The sequence below is a fragment of the Pleurodeles waltl genome, chromosome 2_2 (genome assembly GCF_031143425.1).
Source record: "Pleurodeles waltl isolate 20211129_DDA chromosome 2_2, aPleWal1.hap1.20221129, whole genome shotgun sequence".
In the NCBI taxonomy this organism is placed as follows: Eukaryota; Metazoa; Chordata; class Amphibia; order Caudata; family Salamandridae; genus Pleurodeles; species Pleurodeles waltl.
Window position 1 is genome coordinate 69,477,674 of NC_090439.1, and position 23,613 is coordinate 69,501,286.

General features: G+C 43.8%; 1 protein-coding gene across 2 annotated transcripts in view; it reads right to left on the reverse strand.

Annotated features, from left to right (window-relative positions):
• The window catches only part of ANKS6 (ankyrin repeat and sterile alpha motif domain containing 6), a 389,890-nt gene that overhangs the window by 76,433 nt on the left and 289,844 nt on the right, over positions 1-23,613 (reverse strand). The window contains exons 12-13 of one of the 2 annotated variants that reach the window (XM_069219478.1): positions 22,291-22,483; positions 7,495-7,562 (exon numbers count right to left, since the gene is read on the reverse strand). In XM_069219478.1, the coding sequence (XP_069075579.1) occupies positions 7,495-7,562; positions 22,291-22,483 (261 nt within the window). The remainder of the gene's footprint in view (positions 1-7,494; positions 7,563-22,290; positions 22,484-23,613) is intronic. The other variant, XM_069219477.1, reaches the window with a different exon arrangement.

Below are 23,613 nucleotides of genomic sequence, written 5' to 3' on the forward strand. Positions count from 1 at the left end.
GCACATAGCCCAGAAAAATCAACTGGCATGGGTTCTGAATGTAGCCCTGCTCCTTTCTGGGATTTGACAGTACCTGGACGCATAGGAAGGTTGAACAATTACTGGCTCTGCGTGAAGTCCATCCTAGGCCCTTCTGTACTCTTTCCCAATTCTTTATCAAAATCTCTTTGAGACGTCCTTAGCAGAGGCATCCTTTGACAACAAATTAGAGTGAGCCAAGGAGTGCTCCAGTCTCAGCCAAAAGAATCTTTCTGTGTTGGAAGACTTGCCAATTGATCCATAAGAAAGCATGTGTTCAAGATTCAATACTTGTTTTTCAGCGATCGCAGGTGTTGTTGTATTTTCCATAAGGAACACAACCCAGGGTCAGCCTCACATGATCCATGCTTCCACGCACAATTAATACTTAGTAAAAATCCTTCAGCAAGAGGATGAAAACATTTCAATTGATGCATGCAATTATATTAAAATACAGACATAACTCCAAACCAAAGGAAGGAAAAAAATATTCTGAGGTGGAGTGTGTCGCAGTGCACTGTGAGCTTCGGAGGACGTAGTCACAAATCACTCCAGTCAATGATGCATGAAGTCAAAATAAAAAAAATAAAAAAAATGAATTGCTGTATTCCAAACTCAGAAGTAGAAGGCACAAGAGCACAGCAGGCTGCAAAGACAGATATATACATTTTTCTGACATCATTTACGTAAACATTTGTAGTACGCCAAACTGACATGACTTGATTTCAGAGCGGTTTAATGACAGGCATGTTATTATCACCTAATATGTATCAAAAGGCATTTTTAAAGTCAAATACATCAGCTTTTAAGCCTCTGCTGCCTGCCTAATTAGGTACACACAGAACGTTATTTAACTTTTCAATTGTTTTTTTAAAAGTCTCAAGCCAATTTTAAAATAATGTTAAAACAGAGTTGTCAGACTGGTAATCTTAATTTTATTACTAAGCCTACAATTTAACTAACCATTTCTGTAGGTAAATGGGTTTTACAGAAAGTACTCACCAGGTGAATCCAAAGAGGAGATGGAAGCCAAAGACTGCACAAAGACAGAATATGGATATACAAAGCGAGAGAAAGAAAAAGAAAAAGAACAAAAAGTAGGTGTGCAGTTATCAAGAAATATAAAGGTGAAACAAATATAAATCAGAAATCAAAGGGTAAAGCTTTTGCTTAACATATACAAAGCAGTTTCCGTGACAAATGATTCCTCTGGTGTGCTTACTGATCAGCTCATATATTTTTTTTCATAGCCAAACAGACAATGCTATTGGTGGACACTATGTCAGACTGTTAGTACTGTGCATCCTTTTGCTCAGGAATAAACACCTAGGCTTTCATTACCAGCAGTCCCGAATCCCAATTGGGGATAGTAACAGAAGTTAATGGCCCGTTGGGAATCACAAGTAGTGCAGCATTTTGGCACCTGGGATCAATAATCGTGCGTGTGTTACCGGGGCAAATCCGCTAGACCTTACCCTTCATAGTGCTAGCTAGATAGCTACTGGCCATATTATATACATATTAGAATTGTATATCTATACATTATAGCTATTGGCAGCCAGATTACATGATTACAGCTCAATTCATCCACCTTTATTGGATTCTGTACTACTCTACATGGGCCATGGGCCTGACCCTACTGAATTTGTTCAGAGTACTCCCTTATCCTAATAGCTAAACTTTACAAACTAATATTCTACCCTGTATCTGCATTTCTCACTGTGCTCTCCCCAAATACCAGACTTGCATTATACAGCTCTCCCACTCCCCTGGAAGCACCTGACCGTTAAAGTAATTTCTACAAGTGCTTGATTTGAAAGCTCATCTTTTCTTAGGTAGCAAACTTCGCAGTACTGGCCATAAATAAGATGTTAATTTGCAGTAATTTAGCAGACTTTCCAGGCTCGACAATTGATTTGAACATTGTAGGAAACTCCAACAGAGAGTGAGTGCTTATCGCCTATTAGGTATTTACAGCATGTATGTATGTATGTATGTATGTATGTATGTATGTATGCATGTATGTATGTGGCTTTTCTATGGTGCAAACCTAGCCAGAAGGCTGTTTAGCACTTTGCATGGCCAAAGAAATGTCAAGGGATTACTAGGAGGCACTTTATATGCTATGATGTAGTTTTCTTTGAAGAGGGGAGTTTTTTATTGCAATTTTTTAGCACAAACATAGATATGATCACCCTGTGTCCTCCTAACACTCTTGTTCTCTAATCACTTCTGGTGAATAACTGATGCACTGACATTCTGTTTTTACAAGTAGGACTTTGATGTTAATGCCTGCTGCTAAACTCTACAAGCATGCCTGCTTAGTCTTCAATACTTGCAATACTTGTTCTCTAGCCTACAGTCTGACTTACATCCTTTAATTACTTACTTTCTAATGCCTGAATTTAATTTTAAGTCCTATTCAACACAGCTTTTGAAATCTTCTAAAATCATACCCAATTATTTATCTAATGAATAAAAGTAGAAAACAGAAAGCTAGTTTGTATTAGTGGTTTTTCAATACTCTCTGGGAGTGAATGTTTAGCTATAATTTGCAGGCCTTATTTAAGCAAACTAGTAGGACGGCCATTAACTTTATTGTCTATCTTAATGATTAAACCTCTTTATTTCTTCCTTTAAAGGAGATTAAAATGAAAGCATACTGTTCCTACTGGCTTAAGAGGTCCTGCAAACGTAAACCTGACTTGTCACTTTAAGGCATCAAGGAATCACCAAACTCCGAGCCTGCATCACAGTGGAAGCTAATCTCTCAGTACTTTTTGATGATCTAGTGAAGGATATTGGGTGGTATTGAAAACTCTGCTTCCATTTCTATGGATCCATTGAGGCGGTGGGTATATTTTTTGTGAATTCTGAGATGCAAATGCTGCCAAACTGGTGTTACTAACACATAACTGCTTCTCAATCATGTGATCTGTTAGACCTGGCATCTTTTGGCATGGTTTCTCCCTGACGTTTTGCATTCTGAACTCCTGATTTGACTGTGTGCTGACCTTCGTTTTTGCATGCTTTACCACTGCTATTCAGTGCTACTATTCAGTGCTAAAGTGCATGTGTTCTATCTCTAAAACATGGTAACATTAGATTGTTGATGTCTGGCATATTTGATTTACTAGAAAGTCTCTAGTAAAGTGCAATATGTGTGCCCAGGGCATGTAAATCAAATGCTACTAGTGGGCCTGCAGCACTGGTTGTGCCTCCCAGAAGGTAGCCTTTCAAAAACGCCTCAGGCCTCCGATTGCAGAGCCTGTGTGCAGTTTAAACTGCCATTTCATCCTGGAAAGTGTACCCACTTGCCAGGCCCAGACCTTCTTTTTTATCACATGTAAGACACCCCTAAGGTAGGCCCTGGTTAACTCCTAAGGACAGGGTGCAGTGTATTTAAAAAGTTGGACATGTACTTTCAAGTTTAACATGTCTAGGTAGTGAAAAACAACTACATTTGTTTTTCACTATTGCAAGGACTAGCTCCCTCATAGAGTAGTTTGGGGATTGCCTTAGAACATCTTTTCATTGTAACTTCCAATTGGGAAAATATAGTAAATTGGTGTTTGGTGTCTCTGGACTCACAATCTGAAAACACATTCTTTGGTGGTTTTTACATTGCTGGTCTGAAAATATCACTTTTAGAAAGTTGGCATTTTCTTACTTTAAGCATTCTGTGCCTTAGCCTGCCTCCAATCCACATCTGGTCTGGGTAAGGTGACAGCTACATCTGTGCATTCCACCCAGGCAGTCATAAAACACAGGACAATCCACTGCCCCTGAATTCCATCTGCATACTGGTGGGTCTTCCTGGGCATGAGCGTTGGAGGAGCTATCGCTCACACTTCAAAGGGTAGTGACCTGAACCAGCACAAAGGACTGATAATCCCCCTACAGACCTCCTGACAGACAGAACTGGGCTTAAAGGGAACTGGGACACTTCAAAACCATCTCCCCCCACTTTAAAGGTACATTTGAGTATAAGTAATGGGCCCCTGACACCATATACTAGGAACACTTCTGTACTGAGGACATTCTGCCAGGAAGAAGGATCACACTGTAGTCAGGAGGGACTGCCGCTTTGCTGTTTGTTGCATATATATAAGGCACACATCACAACCAGTCCATTAAATCAATGTCCATATCTTGATTCCATAATCCAACCGCAATTACGCGTTTCTTTATTCTTTGAATCTTGATTTTTCCAGTCACATGGTATTCAGTCATTGACCAACATCCAAGCCAATTTTCTGTTGTATGACATCCAACTCTTCTCTAAACCTCCTAAGGATCCCCAACTGAGGGTGCCTTTTGGTGACCAGGATGGCTTTAGCTTCACCTGGAACTAGTACCTGTAAGACTTTGGTTTCAAAGGAGCCACTGGTGTGCCGGCTCTGACGTGAGCTTTTTTGGACAACGCTGGTCAAGTATCGAGAGCTTTGGCAGAGTCTGTCCTTGGTTCTGAGGCCTTACTTTGTTGTCAGCCAGTGATGGAGGGCAGTGGCACACAAGAAGCTGGTGGAGGTTACAGCAGTGTCCTCGAAGCCCGACTCCCTGATGGGCAGTGCTCAGCTCCAAAATGCAGCGGCTTATGAGCGGCTGGGAGGTGGATGTCAACAGGACTCATACGCAGCGTGATCTTGACACGTGGCTGGAGCCAACCAAAGTGGATGGAGCATCCAAACAGGCGTTGTCTTCTTCCTGCTGAAAGAATTCCTTGCAGCCTTTCAGGCATCAGAGTTGATGTGTTTGGGACTGGCCTTGAAGCTGGTAGTTCAGGTAGCTCACTCAGTGCCTCCTTCTGCTCTTCTTCGGCACCCAGGAGATTGGCTAACCTGAGGATGTTGGGTGTTTCCAAAGCAGAATGGGCCAATCTTACAGTGTGCTTACCATCAATCTCAGCACTGGTGGAGAGTCTTTAGCTTTGGAACACAATGCAGCAGTTGTAGTGGCTCTAGTTGTGGTCAGTTGAAATGAAAAAGTTGCATATGGCATGGAGGTCATCCCAGGGATACTTAGAGCAACACACGGGGCATCGCTTGAAGGGTGTCCTTTATATCACTTCGACAGCATCTTAACTCTTTGAAGGGAGTCCAGAGCATGGAGTGGTCCAAAGAGCCCCGAGGGCTAGACACTCGATGTTGAGAAATAGATGCTGAAGATTGCTCTTACAACTGAGTGGACGTCAGTGGACTTAAAGCCACAACAGGAACCGACAAACTCAAGACCAGGAACACATGATCACGCTCAAACCCTATGGCAGAGAAAAACTATTTACCAATGGAGTCTGTAACTATGCGCATCTACATCCATGAGGAGTCACTGAAACCTTGTGACTTGAAAGATTTCTTGACGAAAAACAACTTGCAACGTCCAAGCACAACACTAGATGCAGGAGTATCCACAGCATGTGTATCTACAGCCACACCTACTACGAACACTTATTTCCTCCAGTTTTTGAAGATATGGCTTTAAAGAACTGTTGAATATTACAATTTGGGGAAATATTTATTGAATCCAGGCAGTAAATACATTCCAAATGTGATTCAACTACAAAGGGACCTCAGAGGCCACGTTTTAGAGGTCTTAGAGGGAATTTATGGCTTTGGCATGATCTTGACCACACCAAACCACAGCATATCTCAGAAATGCAAATAACAGACAGCCTTGAGAAATCTCACATGGACATTTCATAGGAAAATCACATATTCGCTTCTTATCCTTCACAAGAACAGATAATTATCAATTGTAGCAATCTGTGTATTCAAATGTTAAACGAGCTGTCATCAGTGCTGGTGAGAGAATTTGTTACAGCTCAGTCACAGGATTCTTTCTACATGACATGCAGTAGTAAATCTCAGGCATGGTAAACAGACTTTTTGGAAGTTGTAATCTATGCTTACCCGGGGCAGACATTCAATCCCAATATCTAGCAGTACCATTTTATGTGAACAGGGGTTGCAAAATCTACAGCAGCGGTTGCAAAACATAATAAAATGGAGTCTTCTCTACCAAAAAATGTTTGTTTTTTTTTTTCTTTTTTTAACAGTGGAACTTGGATCTCCCAGAGTAGGCTGTCACTGATGAGCAGCATATACGAAACATATGGCGGAGCGGTGCAGGTCACATGAGGACTAATTGGTGAGGAATACTATGTTTGGCAAAATTCACTGAAACACCTGGTGACACCTCTGAGGGTAGCCAGGATGCGTTGCGAGTGAACGAGAGGGGTGGGAGGGACGGATAAGCCCATTAGAGGGGATTATCATGAGGCAGTCAATGGATCACTCTGTATAGAGGGGATTACATTTAAATTCCCCATGGAGTTGCTCATGGTGGGGCTGCTCAGGGGTGGTGATTGCCCGTTTGCTTTATGTTCTCTGCTCAAAAAAGGTAATCAACTTTTTTTTTTTTTTTTTAAATACAAAAATAAACATGTGTCACTACTTATCAACAACGGGGAACAAAATAAATAAATAAATCAGGAAAAAAGGTTACTGATAAATTATTAAACAAATAGCACCGTTCTAAAGAACACTCTTCAAATAGGAGACAAACAGGTCTGAGATAGTGCTCTGATAAGGAGAATTGCCAAAACCCACTGAAACTGAAAAAGATCCCATGATGGCAAAGAAGCAGCTGTAGAAATGTGAAACAGCAAACACTTCACAAATAATCCCGAAGTGTCTGTGAGCACTGAAAGGTAACTTGACCTATTTTTCATTTAAGGCAGCATCAGATAATTAAAATTAAATAGCCACTGTCTATTGCCCCAAACTCGCTGACCCAGTAGGACTTGTCAATACAGAAGATGTGAGTAGGCTGCAGGCAGGGCTGGTGAAGGATGTCCACTCACTAAGGGAGAGCACACTCAAAGCAAGTGGGCCAGCATCAATGGTAGCATGCTTAACCTTTAGAATATTAACCATAGATTAAAGAAAACAGACAATTTTACACAGCTGGAGCAGCCACTTTTGGTGGAAAAAATGAGAAAATGCCATAACTTTCTTTAACCTGCTTAGCTTCCACCCTCTTTGGTTGAAAGGATATCTATAATGTTAGTTATTTTTTCACACCAGTTCCCCGAGAAAATTATAATCCAGGTACTCCGGAGCTTTAGCACTACAGTGCCCTGAAACAAAAGATCAATGACAACGTACCAGGTTGATTATTGAGTAATAGGCTTCAAAAATACAATCATTATTTTCAAAACAATTAGGTCGGCAGCACCAGACCTACCTAACTTTTGGCCTTCAGGGTACACCTGTAAAGGGCATCCTCCCTTTCCAATGCATCTTCATCATCTGATACATAGCATTGACATTAAAAAGACATAATACATGAGAGCCACAAATCATAACAGACACAGAAAATGAAATAATTTAGTAGTTTGCATTTACAACATGAAGAGAAACAGTACACAAACATAGCCATTTGAAATGAAATGAATTTTAAAAATGCAAGACTCACCTCCTGCTGCTCAAAAATAGGCTGATATTTCTCAAGTGACAGTTTTTTGAGGAGGCCAGACAGCTCATCTTGATTTAAACAAAAAGAGTAAATATTACCAAACCTGCAACAAGATTTAAAAGCAAAGACATTTAAAGGAAAAGGAAGCATGAATAAACAATTTTGATGTGTTAGGGGCAAAGGGCTACTGAGACAGTTTAAGGCAACAATATGTATCCTACAAGTAGTTATATTTAGCATGCTCGTTTGCTAAATAATATTAAGTTATGACTATAATATTAATGATGTATAGCACATGACGCCCAGATGTCTGAACGCCATGTCAATATTCCTGGTAACGCCTCTTTAAGAGGGTTTTACACAGGGGAATACCGTGGCACTCTTCTTCTTGGGGTGTTTAACAATATAGGTGTAAGGTTATTGCTATTTAGCAGACAAGAGTGGGTTAACTAGAATCGTGACTATCTCAAAAGATCCCTTTTGAGGTTGAGCCTACCAGACAGCACAAGCTGTCTGGTTGCTAAAGACCTGCTGTTAGCACACACAAAAATTACATTGGGCTTAAAACTCCCTACTTATTACCGCTGCCTTTCATTAGTATATTGGTTATAATTTGAGATTTAAGTAGTAATCTCTAAACACCATACCTTTAACTTCATCTGCGTCAATTCAACAGAAGTTGTCATGTTTAGGGTGAAAATATATTAGAGATAATTTTCCTTTTACCTTTCTATATTTTTTGCCATTTCAACTGTCTACAACAACGAACAATATAACTGCACACTTTTCTTCTGTCCGTCAACCTAGATTATGCTTCAACATAATACTCGGAATTAATTAATGGCTGAGTCGAGCTCTACCTATAGATTGAAAATGTCACTTACCCAGTGTACATCTGTTCGTGGCATCAGTCGCTGTAGATTCGCATGTTTTGCATAGCTCGCCATCTGGTGTTGGGCCGGAGTGTTACAAGTTGTTTTTCTTCGAAGAAGTCTTTCGAGTCACAGGACCGAGTGACTCCTCCTTTTGTCTCCATTGCGCATGGGCGTCGACTCCATCTTCGATTGTTTTTCCCCGCAGAGGGTGAGGTAGGAGTTGAATTGTAGTAATAGTGCCCATGCAATGGAGAGACTAAGTATGTACCTATTTAAGGTTGAGATGATACATATACAAATAGTTGAAGGTAACTTCCAAACTGCTACAGGCTCCCGGGGAGGCGGGTGGGAACATGCGAATCTACAGCGACTGATGCCACGAACAGATGTACACTGGGTAAGTGACATTTTCAGTTCGATGGCATCTGTCGCTGTAGATACGCATGTTTTGCATAGACTAGTAAGCAGTTATCTCCCCAAAAGCGGTGGCTCAGCCTGTAGGAGTGGAAGTAGTTTGAAATAATGTTCTTAATACGGCTTTACCTACTGTGGCTTGTTGTGCGGATAATCTACACAGTAGTGCTTGGTGAATGTGTGAGGCGTAGACCATGTGGCTGCCTTACATATTTCTTGCATTGGGATGTTTCCTAGAAAGGCCATGGTAGCACCCTTCTTTCTGGTTGAGTGTGCCCTTGGTGTAATGGGCAGCTGTCGTTTAGCTTTAAGGTAGCAGATTTGGATGCATTTAACTATCCATCTGGCTATACCTTGTTTTGATATTGGGTTTCCTGCATGAGGTTTTTGAAATGCAATAAATAGTTGTTTAGTCTTTCTGATGTTCTTTGTTCTGTCAATGTAATACATTAATGCTCTTTTGACATCTAATGTATGTAGTGCCCTTTCAGCTACGGTATCTGGCTGTGGAAAGAACACTGGAAGTTCCACTGTTTGATTTAGATGGAACGGTGAAATAACCTTTGGCAATAATTTAGGATTAGTCCTTAGGACGACCTTATTCTTGTGTAGTTGTATAAAAGGTTCTTGTATTGTAAACGCCTGAATCTCGCTTACTCTTCTTAGGGAAGTAATGGCGATGAGAAATGCAACCTTCCAGGTTAGGAACTGTATTTCGCAGGAGTGCATGGGTTCAAAAGGTGGACCCATAAGTCTAGTTAGGACAACATTTAGGTTCCATGAAGGAACAGGTGGTGTTCTTGGTGGTATAATTCTCCTAAGGCCCTCCATGAATGCTTTAATGACTGGTATCTTATATAGGGAAGTTGAATAGGTAGTCTGCAGGTATGCAGATATTGCTGCAAGGTGTATTTTAATGGAAGAGAAAGCCAGGTTAGATTTTTCTAAGTGAAGCAAGTAGCCCACTACATGTTCTGGAGTTGTGTGTAAAGGTTGTATTTGATTAATATGGCAGTAGCAAACAAACCTCTTCCATTTACTTGCATAGCAGTGCCTGGTGGATGGCCTTCTGGCTTGCTTTATGACTTCCATACATTCTTGGGTAAGTTGTAAGTGCCCGAATTCTAGGATCTCAGGAGCCAGATTGCTAGATTCAGCGATGCTGGATCTGGGTGTCTGATCTTTTGGTTGTGTTGTGTCAACAGATCTGGCCTGTTGGGCAATTTGATGTAGGGTACTACTGATAGGTCTAGCAGCGTTGTGTACCAGGGTTGCCTTGCCCAAGTTGGTGCTATTAATATGAGTTTGAGTTTGTTTTGACTGAGTTTGTTTACCAGGTAAGGAAGGAGAGGGAGACGAGGAAAAGCGTAAGCAAATATCCCTGACCAGTTCATCCATAGGGCATTGCCTTGGGACTGTGTGTGTGGGTATCTGGATGCGAAGTTTTGGCATTTTGCGTTCTCCTTCGTCGCAAACAAGTCTATTTGAGGTGTTCCCCAGAGTTTGAAATAGGTGTTCAGAATTTGGGGGTGAATTTCCCATTCGTGGACCTGTTGGTGATCTCGAGAGAGGTTGTCTGCGAGTTGATTTTGGATCCCTGGTATAAATTGTGCTATTATGCGAATTTGGTTGTGAATTGCCCAACGCCAAATTTTTTGTGCTAGCAGGCTTAACTGCGTGGAGTGTGTCCCCCCTTGCTTGTTTAGATAATACATTGTTGCCATGTTGTCTGTCTTGACGAGAATGTATTTGTGAACTATTATTGGTGGGAAAGCTTTTAGTGCTTGAAAAACTGCTAGAAGTTCTAGGTGATTTATATGCAGTTTTGTTTGATGTACGTTCCATTGTCCTTGTATGCTGTGTTGATCGAGGTGTGCTCCCCACCCTGTCATGAAAGCATCTGTTGTTATTACGTATTGTGGCACTGGGTCTTGGAAAGGCCGCCCCTTGTTTAAATTTATGTTGTTCCACCACAGAAGCGAGAGGTAAGTTTGGCGGTCTATTAACACCAGATCTAGAAGATGACCCTGTGCTTGAGACCACTGTGATGCTAGGCACTGTTGTAAGGGCCTCATGTGCAGTCTTGCGTTTGGGACAATGGCTATGCATGAAGACATCATGCCTAGGAGTTGTAATATCATCTTTGCTTGTATCTTTTGTGTTGGATACATGCGTTGTATGATGGTGTTGAAATTTTGAATTCTTTGGGGACTTGGAGTGGCTACTCCTTTTGTTGTGTCTATTATGGCTCCTAGGTATTATTGTACCTTGCACGGCAGAATGTTGGATTTCGTGAAGTTGACGGTGAACCCTAGTTTGAAGAGGGTTTGTATGATCTGATTTGTGTGATTTGAGCACTCTATTAACGAATGGGCCTTGATTAGCCAGTCGTCTAGATATGGGAACACATGTATTTGCTGCCTTCTGATGTGTGCAGCGACTACCGCTAGACATTTGGTAAAGACTCTTGGTGCGGTTGTTAATCCGAAAGGCAGTACCTTGAATTGGTAATGTATTCCTTTGAATACAAACCTTAGGTATTTCCTGTGCGATGGGTGTATTGGTATATGGAAATACACGTCCTTGAGGTCTAAAGTTGACATGTAGTCGTGTAGTTTTAGCAATGGTAATACTTCTTGTAGTGTGACCATGTGAAAGTGGTCTGATTTGATGAATGTGTTCACTATTCTGAGGTCTAGGATTGGTCTCAGCGTTATGTCCTTCTTTGGTATCAGAAAGTACAGTGAGTAAACTCCTGTGTTTATTTGTGTGTTTGGCACTAATTTGATTGCATTCTTTTGCAATAGTGCCTGCACTTCTATCTCCAGGAGATTGGAATGATGTTTTGTCAAATTTTGTGCTTTTGGTGGTATGTTTGGAGGGAATTGTAGAAATTCTATGCAATAACCATGTTGGATAATTGCTAGAACCCAAGTGTCTGTAGTGATTTCCTCCCATGCTTTGTAATAATGACTTATTCTTCCCCCCACTGGTGTTGTGTGGAGGGGGTGAGTGACATGTGAGTCACTGCTTAGTAGTAGGGGTTTTGGGGCTTTGAAATTTTCCTCTATTCCTAGGGAATTGCCCTCCTCTATATTGTCCCCGAAAACCTCCTCTGTACTGTCCCTGGTAACTGGACGGTGTTGCCTGTGAGGTGCTGGCTTGTGTGCTCTGACCCCGAAACCCCCCTCTAAAGGGTGTTTTACGGAATGTGCTGTAATTCCCTCTGCTCTGCGGGGAGTAGAGTGCGCCCATGGCTTTAGCAGTGTCCGTGTCTTTTTTGAGTTTCTCAATCGCTGTGTCCACTTCTGGACCGAACAGTTCTTTTTCGTTAAAAGGCATATTGAGAACTGCTTGCTGAATCTCTGGTTTAAATCCAGACGTTCGGAGCCATGCATGCCTTCTGATAGTTACAGATGTATTAATTGTCCGTGCAGCTGTATCTGCAGCGTCCATGGAGGAGCGGATTTGGTTGTTGGAAATGGTCTGTCCCTCCTCAACCACTTGTTTTGCCCTATTTTGTAGGTCCTTGGGCAGATGGTCAATGAGATGTTGCATCTCATCCCAATGGGCTCTGTCATAGCGCGCAAGTAGTGCCTGGGAGTTAGCGATGCGCCACTGGTTTGCAGCTTGTGCTGCGACTCTTTTACCAGCTGCATCGAACTTGCGGCTTTCTTTATCTGGGGGTGGTGCATCTCCAGATGTGTGGGAGTTGGCCCTTTTCCTAGCTGCTCCTACAACGACAGAGTCTGGTGGCAGCTGTGTAGTGATGAAAGCCGGGTCTGTAGGAGGCGCCTTATACTTCTTTTCCACTCTTGGTGTGATTGCCCTACTTTTGACCGGCTCCTTAAAGATTTCTTTTGCGTGCCGGAGCATACCAGGGAGCATAGGCAGGCCTTGGTAGGAGCTGTGGGTGGAGGAGAGTGTGTTGAATAAAAAGTCATCCTCGACCTGTTCTGAGTGGAGGCTTACATTGTGAAATTGTGCTGCTCTAGCCACCACTTGAGAATACGCAGTGCTGTCCTCTGGTGGAGATGGCTTCGTAGGGTATGCCTCCGGACTGTTATCTGACACTGGGGCGTCGTATAAGTCCCATGCGTCTTGATCTTGGTCACCCTGGCTCATGGTGGTGTGAGCTGGGGAATGTGATGGAGTTTGTGCTGGTGAGACGTTAATCACAGGTGGAGGAGAGGGTGGTGGGGTAACTTTTTTCACCACTTTTGTTTGTGGTGTTTGTTCAGTTTGGAACTCCAATCTTCTCTTTCTTCTAATAGGGGGAAGGGTGCTTATTTTTCCTGTCCCCTGCTGTATGAAAATACGCTTTTGCGTATGGTCTACATCCGTTGAGTGTAGTTCTTCCTCAAACCTATGCTTTTGCATTTGGGAGGTTAGCGAGTGCTCTTCTGTATAAGAGCCTGAAACTGGGTCGGTTGCAGTTTGTTTTGGCACCGAAACCCTGTCTGCATCTTTTTTCGGCTCCAAGGTGACTTTTTTCTTTTTCGGGGCCGAAACCTCTCGGCGTCGATCTTCTTCGGTGCCGCTGTCTCGGCGTTGAGCCGTGTCTACACCGGTATCTCGGTGTCGATGCTTGTCTCCAGCACTTTCTCGGTCCCGAGAAGGCTGCGTGCCGGTGTCTCGACCGGAGTCGGACGATCTCGGCACTGTTTGGGCCTTTTTCGGTGCCGACGGTCGGTCGCCGAATTTATGGGTCGAGCCATGGCCTGAAGGCAGCGGCGTCCCCTGGGCCTTGTAAATCTTCTTTTGAGTGGTTTTCGACGTCCTACTCACGGTTTGTGTATCGTCGAATCCTTCGGAGTCCGATTCTTGGATCGAAAAGGATCCCTCCTCTTCTTGTTCCTCGAACTCCCGGTGGGCTGTCGGCGCGGACGCCATCTGAAGTCTTCTGGCTCGACGGTCTCGGAGAGTTTTTCGGGACCGGAACGCACGACAGGCCTCGCAGGTGTCTTCGCTGTGCTCAGGTGACAGGCACAGGTTGCAGACCAAGTGTTGGTCTGTATAGGGGTATTTATTGTGGCATTTGGGACAGAAACGGAACGGGGTCCGTTCCATCGGCGTTCTTCTGCACGCGGTCGGGCCGACCAGGCCCCGATGGGGGATCGAAAAAATTACCCCGTAGGGCACCGGAGCTCTTCGATCTTAGACGCGGTGTTGAATCTAACTACGCCGACCCCGAACGCAACAATACCGACGAAAATCTTCTGAAATTAGCTATATTTCCGTTCCGAAACTCGGAGCGACAGGAAAACGTCCGAACCCGATGGCGGAAAAAAAACAATCGAAGATGGAGTCGACGCCCATGCGCAATGGAGACAAAAGGAGGAGTCACTCGGTCCCGTGACTCGAAAGACTTCTTCGAAGAAAAACAACTTGTAACACTCCGGCCCAACACCAGATGGCGAGCTATGCAAAACATGCGTATCTACAGCGACAGATGCCATCGAACATAATAATTTTCACGAATTCTAGGAAAGTTGCATCAAAGCCTTCTTTTATGTATCTAATTTGTCGAATAAGGAACTTGGGGCCAGATGTAGCAAGCAGTTTTGCCCATTCTGTGTCTATGGGAAAATGTGTTCGTACATATGGCCCTTGGATATTATTTGTTCTATCCTACCTCTCAGAGCATGAGATTTTGGGGTATCGCCACCTGCACCTAGCATTTCAAATGCATTCCACATCATTTTTAGGCGTTAGCGCTCTAGAGCCTGTTGCAATACCGCTGTGGTTTTAACCACGCCCACTCGATATTCTTTTGTTGTTGTGCTTGTCTTAAATGCTTAATTTATACTGGTGTATTTTGTCAAATTACCCTCCTTTGTGTGCTGAAGTTCCTCCCCTGGCGTATTAAGTAAGTGAACATTCCTGAACATTTCTGTTGGTCATGCTTCTTCCTGTTAGAGCGTATGATGGCCCCTCTTCCGGTTTCGGTTTGCCTTTCATCCCAGCCGGGATCCTTTCTAGATATTCAGGGAGGGAGGTAATAACTCTTGCGCTTTGAATCTGCTTTCTTCTGTCAACTGTTTTACACTTCATTTTCAATTTATGTGGCAAGAAAAGTCCAGTTAGGAATTTACAACGCCAATTGCTCTAACTCTAACTCGAGCAAATGCGAGACCTGTTGCATTGCAAATGTTTGTTCCTAAATGTTTACACATGTAATACTGTATTAAGCACTATTTAAAAGCTGTGGTACATTGGTGGGTAACGTGCCGCCCAGTAGAGCAACTGTAAACATCCAGCTGAATCACATTACAAACTGGCATAATTTACCAATTCATGAACAGGACATCATTCAGCAATGGACAGAAAATGAAAATGAAACTATTACCCTGTAAACATTTGTTCATAACGTGTAGTGCTGTAGACTCACATGCTCTGCATACTACTGCCCTTTAGTGTTGGATTACAATGTTTTGCAAGTTGTTTTTCTTCAAAGAAGTCTTTCGAGTAACAGGATGCAGTGTGACTCCACCCTTAGTGAGCAATGCACATGAGCACAGACTCCATGTTAGATTGTTTTCCGCACAGCGGATTAGAGTAGGTATGGCTTGGCGAGTGAACCCAGCATGGTGCACCATGTGTATTGTGAAAGCAAGTTAAGTAATAAGAGAATGTGCAACTACAGCCTCATGCTTCTGGGGTGCAAAGAGGGCAAATGTGAACTTAAATCACTACACGCTATGAACAGATACTTACAGGGCAAGTAACATTTTCTGGTCATACAATGTGTTGCTGTAGACACATTCTCTGTACAGTCTACAACGGAGTATTCCCTATAAGTGGTGGCTAGCATGTGAATGATGCAGATATCTGAAATAAGGTCTTCAAGACTATCTGGCCAACCACAGCCAGCTGGCTGGCTAAGATGTCCACACATCAGTGTTTAGTAAATTTGTGTGGGGTTTAACGAGTGGGTCACTTAATTATTTCAGCTAATGGGATGTTCCCAGGAAGGCCGTGGTTGCTGCCTTCTTGTGTGTAGTGCGCTCCATGGGAGTAACACAAAGGACTTTTTTTTTTTAGCTTTAAGGGAGCAGGTTTGGATGCACCTGACTATCCATCTGCCAATACAGATTTTGGAGATTTGCTACAGCAGGGTTTGGTCCTTGCAATACATCAGAGCATTTTTACCATCTAGGGTTTGAAGGGCTCTCTCTTTTACAGAGTGTGGGTAAAAGATCAACAGCTCTATTGTGTGGTGGAGGTGGAATGGGGAAACCACACTGGGAACGAACTTTAGATTGGTTAAGAGAACAATCCTGCCCCTGTGAACCTGAATAAAGGGTTCTCAACTGTAAGGGATTGCAGCTCACTATTGCATCTGAGTGAGTTATGGATGGATTCGAGAAAAGCCATTTTCCAAGGAAGTAGCACCAAAGGACAATAATGCAAGGGCTCAAAGAGTGGACCCTTGAGCTTGTTAAGGATCACATTGAGGTTCCATATAGGGGGACGCGGGACTCTGGGAGGGATGACCTATTTGAGGCCTTGCATAAAGGCTTTGATTACTGGGATGCAAAAGAGAAAACGTGTACTCTGTTTTGTATGTATGCAACCATGGCAGCTAGAAAAAGCCTTACAGAAGTGTAGTTGAGGCCTGACATTTGTAGATGGGGAAGATAACAAATGATGTTCCCACACTAGGCTTAAGAGGGTCTATGTGAATGGAGAAAGTAAGCCCTTGTACAAAGGACCACTTTGTCTGGATAGACATAGAGGTAAGGCGGCTTAGATGATAAGGCCTGCAGCTCACTTATTCTGCGGGCAGATGTAAATGCCACAAGCAAGGCTGTTTTGACTGTCAGAAGCCTGAAGGAACAAATGTGGAGATGCTTATTAAGAATGTTACAACCAGATTGAGATCCCGCTGAGGTATTATGAATGGCAAAGGAGGGAAAAGATGGGCAACACCCAGGGGTAACCTATGCACAATAGGGGACTTGAACAAGAAGGGTTGGTCAGGCAGCCACAAAAAGGCCGAAAGACCTGATAGCCTTAAGAGTGCCAAGAGTGCCAAGAGCAGAGCCCTGCTAGACAAGAGTGCCAAGAGCAGAGCCCTGCTAGACAAGAGAAAGAATAAAGAGCAAGACTTAAGAAAGGGGGCACACCACAGCACACATTCCTTCCAATGGCAGGCACATACCGTCTTGGTCGAGGGACACCTGGCTGCCAGAATAACTTGACAGACTTCGGAAGGAAGGTCAAAAGCTGTCAACTGCTGCTGCTCAATCTCCATGCAAGGCAGCAGAGAGTGGACAGGTTTGGGTGAAGAACCCTCCCCAGCTGCTGTGACAGAAGATCCTCCCGAAGGGGCAGCCTGATAAGAGGATTGATGGCCATGTTCAGCGGCTCAGGATACCAGAATCTCAGTGCCCAGTCCTTGAGTTCATCATTCCTGATCTTCTTGAGAACTCTGGGCAGGAATGGTATGGGTGCAAAGGCGTACAAGAAGCTTGAGCATCACTTGAGACAAATAGTATCTCAGAGCGAGAGTCACCTTGGAAACTCTGGCATGCAAAACTACTAACATTGCGCGTTCTCAGCAGTGCCGAACAGATCTAAACATGGCTCTCCCCACTGCTGGAAGAGACCTTGCGCCACCTCAATGGGCAGATGCCATTCGTGACCCACTAGACATAAACGACTGAGTTTGTCTGCCCTGACGTTCAGAGAGCCTGCCAAGTGTTGAACCATCAGGGATTTGCCCAGTTGTTCCAGCCAAGTCCAGAGGTACAGAGCCTCTTGACAAAAAGTCCATAAACCCCACCCTGCCCTTTTCGTTGTAGTACCACATGGCGGTTGTGTTGTCCATGAACACCTGCACTAGCCTTCCCTTGACAGAAGGTAGAAAGGTTTTCAAAGCCAGTTAGATAGCTCAGAGCTCCAACATGTCTTGATTTCTACCTCTCCCAGATGGCCGACCCATTCTAGGAGTGACACATCTACTGTGAGATCCAGTTGGGGAAGGGAGAGGGGTCTGTCTCTGACCCAATCGCGGGTCGTCACCACTGCAGGTCTTTCACTGTTCCCTCTGAGATCTGGACCATGTCGGAGAGAATCCCCAGATGCTGCGCCCACTGGAACTTCAGGTCCCAAGTCAGAGCCTGCATATGCCAACAGGCATGTATCAGTAGCAGGATGCAGGAGGCTATGAGGCCCAGCAGCCTCAGAGTCAGTCTCATTGAAGCCCAGGACAGAGGCTGAAACCTCAGTATCATAGCCTGAATATTCTGGACTCGCCATTCAATAGGATATTCCCGAAACTGCACCATGTCCAAAACAGCACTGATGAAAGGAAGCGTCTGAGAGGGAGTCAGGTGTGACTTTGGCACGTTGGCAGTGGGCCCCAGCGAATGCAGAAGGTCTGCCGTAGTCTGGAGATGGTAGAAGACAGCCTGGAGCGAAATTGCCTTCCACAGCCAGTCATCAAGACAGGGGAAGACCGGCACTTCAGATTTCCACAGATGAGCTGCGACCACTACCCTTAACTTGGTAAACACCTAAAGGGCGCTGGTAAGGCCAAAGGGAAGCACCGTGAACTGAAAGTTCTCATGACCTACCGTAAACCGCAGGTAACATCTGTGGGCAGGAAGGACAGAAAAGTGGGAATATGCGTCCTGCAAGTCCAACGCTACCATTCAATCTTGTGGGTCAACGGCAGACAAGACCTGAGCCAATGTGAGCATTTTGAATTACTCCTTGATGAGGAAGAGGTTGATGGTTCGGAGGACTAAAATAGGGCAAAGGCTCTTGCCCTTTTTGGGAACCAGAAAGTAGCAGAAAAGCAACCATAGCTTAATCTGGCCCTGGAACCCTATTTATAGCTTCCTTGGCCAACAGAGTTGTGATTTCTTCGCATTGAAGGGACAGATGATTCCCCATCAGATGGTTGTGAGATGGAGGCATTGAAGGAGGGGTAGTCTCCAAGGGGAGGGAGTACCCCCTTTGGACAATCTGCAACACCCACCTCTCTGATGTTATGGACTGCCAATGGGGCAGGTGATGGCAAATGCTGCCAACTGGGTGCCCATGATGGTAAACAGGCAGATTAGGAAGGCTTGGAGGCTGCAGCTGGTGGCGGGGACTGAGCAGACTTCTGGGTACTGATCCATGAGGTCTGTGGGCACTGCGCCCAAGGCCATGCAGAATACAGGTGCAGTTGGATGCCATTCCGTAGCCACAAAAGGATCTTACGGCAGATTAGGGATGAGGGAGGGAGGCGCTGAAAGGCCTAAGGACTTGGCTGAAGCCCGGGAGTCCTTGAAGAACTCCAGTGTCGACTGCCTTGCCTTCGAAGAGACTGGTGCCACTGAAGGGCATGTTCATATGAGAAGCTTAAACAGACGTCCTCAACCAGGAGTGGAGCCTCAGGGACACCATCAGTGAGTGAGTAGTGTCCACATCGAATTGTTAACTTTGCTGCATCTCTCCCATTGGCAACGGCCTGAGAGATTACAGAAGGGCTCCTCTGGGACCTGTGGCATCACTTGCGCAACAGTGTTTCACAAAGTGTGGAAGTAACGGCCCAAAAGGCATACAGTTTTCACAGAGCGCAATACAAAGCTGGCAGAAGAAAATAACTTCTTCCCCAAAGAGTCCAGGCTTGTTTGCCGAAGATGTCAGGCGTGACGGCAGCTGACTGCTGATGTATTTTAAAGTGCACCCAAGACTTCTCCTTTCAGTTCCGCAGCGATTTCTTTAACCAAAAGGTGAGGCAAGCTTCACACAAGGCACTGTCATGGTCAATAAAGTACAACAGTATGTTACAAACCTTGGTGATCCAACAATGGTTTTTCATGTGGCATTAGGGAGAGTTCTTTAAAGCATCTGTTGAGTACCCTGAGAGGGTCTACGTTCTCTGGTGGTAAGGTCAATAAAAAAGGGCACACAGCCCCGGGGAGGGTACGAGGTACCTGCCGTTCAAAGAGTCAATTAGCAGACATCATTCTCTGTAGGGTGTTGCTGAGAGAAAACACAGACAACAAAGGCTCTTCTGACTCTGGGTGTCAAAGATTCACCATGCGTGCCCATAAAAACGGGATAAACGAGATGAGTGATGGAGTCCCGTCGGTGCAGGTTTGAACTGGATGGAAGGACAAACACAATCTAACATGGAGCTGATGCCCATGTGCATTGCCCATTAAGTTTGAATTCACACTGCACCAATGACTCAAAAAACTTCTTGGAAGAACTTGCAAATGCCCGAGCCCAAAACTAAAAGGCAGGAGTATGCAGAACATGTGCATCTACAGCAACATATACTACAAGCATACTTTTCCCTTTGACTGCCACCTCAACCTTAAAGTCTGTTCTAGCAATGCCACACTAAAATGGCTATATAAGGATGCTTTTTTCTCAACACTACAAGACTTATCACTTAATGAAAAAAAAATCTTACAGTTAAGGGTAGCAAGATGGGGAAAAAAGACTAGTGTGCAGTATGTGTTTTTCTCATATGAAGTGTAACGATAACAGTTTGGGAAGATGACAGGGGAATACAGGATATACAACAGCTGGGAAATCTCATTCTCATTTGAAGCTAAAGATGACCAGTCTTGAAGATGGCATGAGGAATTAAGCAGTGACTTAAAACCCCTTTTTCCTTTTGGCAGCCAGTGTGAGTTACATATTTCGCAGAGATGTGATATCAGTTTTGCATACCCAAAAGTAAAGAAACAGCTAAAGCAGCTGCCTTCTGGATGATAGGGGATGATCTGACAAATAAAGAGGACGACTTAGATAACCATTTCCAAAATGTAGACTCAGGGAAATAACTGCCAGAATAACTTGTCTTTTACCAGTAAATTCCATGAAATGGGGAAAAGTAGTAAAACAGATGTTACTTTGTTCTTCTGACGGACAACTGAAAGAGCAGAGTCAAATAGCCTAGATTTCAGGCAGGGATCACATTAATAAGAAGAGAACCTGGTTGCTAAGGACACTCAGCCGTGGTCAATGTAGAAGGAGGTCTACCAAACACTAAAACATCTGGTTTGTCACAGCTTAGGTTCAGTGAGTTCGTGGCCATCCACCTAGGGACTACTAGCAGACAGGCACAAAAGGTGCTGTTGTTGATATCCATAGCACCCATCAAATATATACAAAAGATAGGTATCCCTAGCCTATGCACCTACAAAAAATGCCTTTAATGTGAAAAGTGGTGCTACACAGACATAAAAGGGTGGGACTAAGGGAAGACCTCTGGGGCACACTGTACACTAAGACTTTAAACTCAGATCTGAAGTGAGTACAGAATACTACCTTGGGTGTACTGTAATAACACAAGATGATCTGTGCCCACAGAGATAATACTTACCCTTCATCCATCTGCTGTACTGCATGTTCAATAGTGCCAAAAGCACCAGACTATAGGATTAGGTCTGTGACAATGCTGCCAAAAGAGACAATGTAATGTCAGCCACTGGTGTAGTAAGGGCTGACTTTGAATGTCTGGGATGGCCTAAAGCAACACTAAACTAGAACAGCTATCAGAGGATTTTAAAAATTCCTATAACTGTCTGCTGATTTGCCAACGTTTTAGCAGTAAAGGATGAAAAAAAAGAGACATTTGTCTAAAGTGTTTTTACTTCAGCAAGATTGGAGGTATGCTTTTTAAGAAGGACTGCAACAATTGCCTTTCTGAATGGAAATGGCACATATGTAGATTTGGGAGAACAATCAGAACTATTACATAAAATGGGTGCAACAACATGGGCTACAGGTTTTGAATCCCAGGAAACATGATGGTTTCAAGGCTATAAAAGTCTTCTGTAACAATGAGCAACTAAACAGCTTAAATTGCTCAACAAGGGTCAGATTTTAATTGCTGGAAGGCAGATCTGTAGTAGGTTTGTCACGGATAACAAAATTACCTCCTGATCCGCTCAATTTTGTAAAATCATTGTTAAAAAAGTCTCTGTAGGTTTTAATGGCACCAGGACAGGCGAGTTTTATTACAGTCTCAGAAGATGCCATGGTAGTACTGAGAGCAAAGCCAATTTTTATACAAGTCATCCCATTTGGCAACAAAAGTACTATTGTAACTTTTAAGTTTCTCTTCATAGCGTGATTTAAATATATGATCCTATCTACTGTCCAAAGATAGAACAGCACCTGCTTTCTGGAAATATACATATTTCGGATGTTGAAACATTATGATTAAAATGATTTAGCCAAGTCACCTATGCTCTCAGATCAAAGGGGCAAGCCATTAGGTCTGAACCTTACCTTTGAATTTTAGGGAATTAAGAGTTAGACACAAGGCAGAGATCTGATGAAACTCTCAGTCAAGAGCATCTTAATGTAGGTAGAATTGTAAGGTTTGAAGAAGGCTCTTGTGAGAACACAAAGGTACAAAAAGAGAAATAAATATTGGGAAAGCCAGAGACTGTGTTAAGTCTCAATGTACTTCAACAGGCAAAGAAATGTATAGTTTATTGGGTACAATTGTTTTGGATACTACTTTTTGGGTACACCTACAACACACCTTCGTCTGTAATGGTTCCGCTGCTGGAGCCACCACTGCTTTTGGACTGCTTATGAGAAGAAGAGGAGGACACAGAGGAATCTGCATGGCGACCTTTGGAGGTAGGAGACTGTGATGGTGTTAGGGTAGGCGATGTACTCTTGGATCTGGAAGAGTTTCCAGATGGCGGTCTATTCTTCACATCCAATTTCTGCTACAAAAGAAAGAAAATTATATTTGCTGTTAGTCAAGTGAAAGTACAGCCTACTACCAGTAATAACCTGTGTACTGGAGTCCTAATACTCCAGCCTCCCTTTTGTCTTATGCTTGGGATTTCTTTCATTTAGGACAGCAGACCAGAGACACCAACCAAAGTGGAGAAAACATAATTAAGCTTAAATGTATGCCTTGCACCCAGACTCCAATGTTTCCCTCTGCCCCTATTCATTACTTTAAAATTCTGCTGAAACAGTAGGGAGGGTGGGCCACAAAGAGAAAGGGGTGCGGCTGGACTAGAAATACAGATATCACTGTGCTTTGAAGCGTACTTACTTTGATGTCCTCATCCCCTTTCTTATCAAATCAAAGTTAAAACACTAATGGAAGCAGCAGGCAAATCCTTGAGGGTACAGCAAAAAATGTTTCTCAGCATTAACTGGCAAAATTATGCACTGGCTCTAGGGCTAGCGTCTAAAGCACAGCACTAACAAAATTCATCTAGGGAAGCCACATTCTTGATTCAGGACACTACATTATAAGAAAAGGGCACCCTGAATGCCCCTTCCTGTGGTTATGGCAACCACATGTGGTAAAGTGGGTGAACGAAACCCAACAATTTTGTAGGCTACCAATATAAAACAGAAAAGAATGATGGACGAAGTGCTGAAACTTTTCAACCACTCACCCCCAGTCACAGATCTGGGTTGAATCCATCGTTCTTTTGCTCACCATGCCACCCCAGTTTGGACCCAGCCAAATGCAAATCAGTCTTGTCCCTAATCCTCATGGGAACAGTCCAGCCTGAACTGCCAGGCCAGGTCCTCCCTGGACCGAAAACAAGCATCCTGGGACCGGTTTCAGGGTTTCACCCTTCATCAGCCAGGCTAGCTTGAATCTAGTGGCACAGTGAGCAAGGGACCCAAGTCTGGGCATTCAAGCTAGCCTGGCTGATGAAGGGTGGTACCCTGAAACCTGTCCCAGGATGCTTGTTTACAGTCCAAGGGGGACCTGGCCTGGCAGTTCGGGACGGACTGTTCCCATGAGGAACAGGGTCAAGACTGATTTGCATATGGCTGGGTCCAAACTGGGGTGGCATGGTGAGCAAAAGAACGATGGATTCAACCC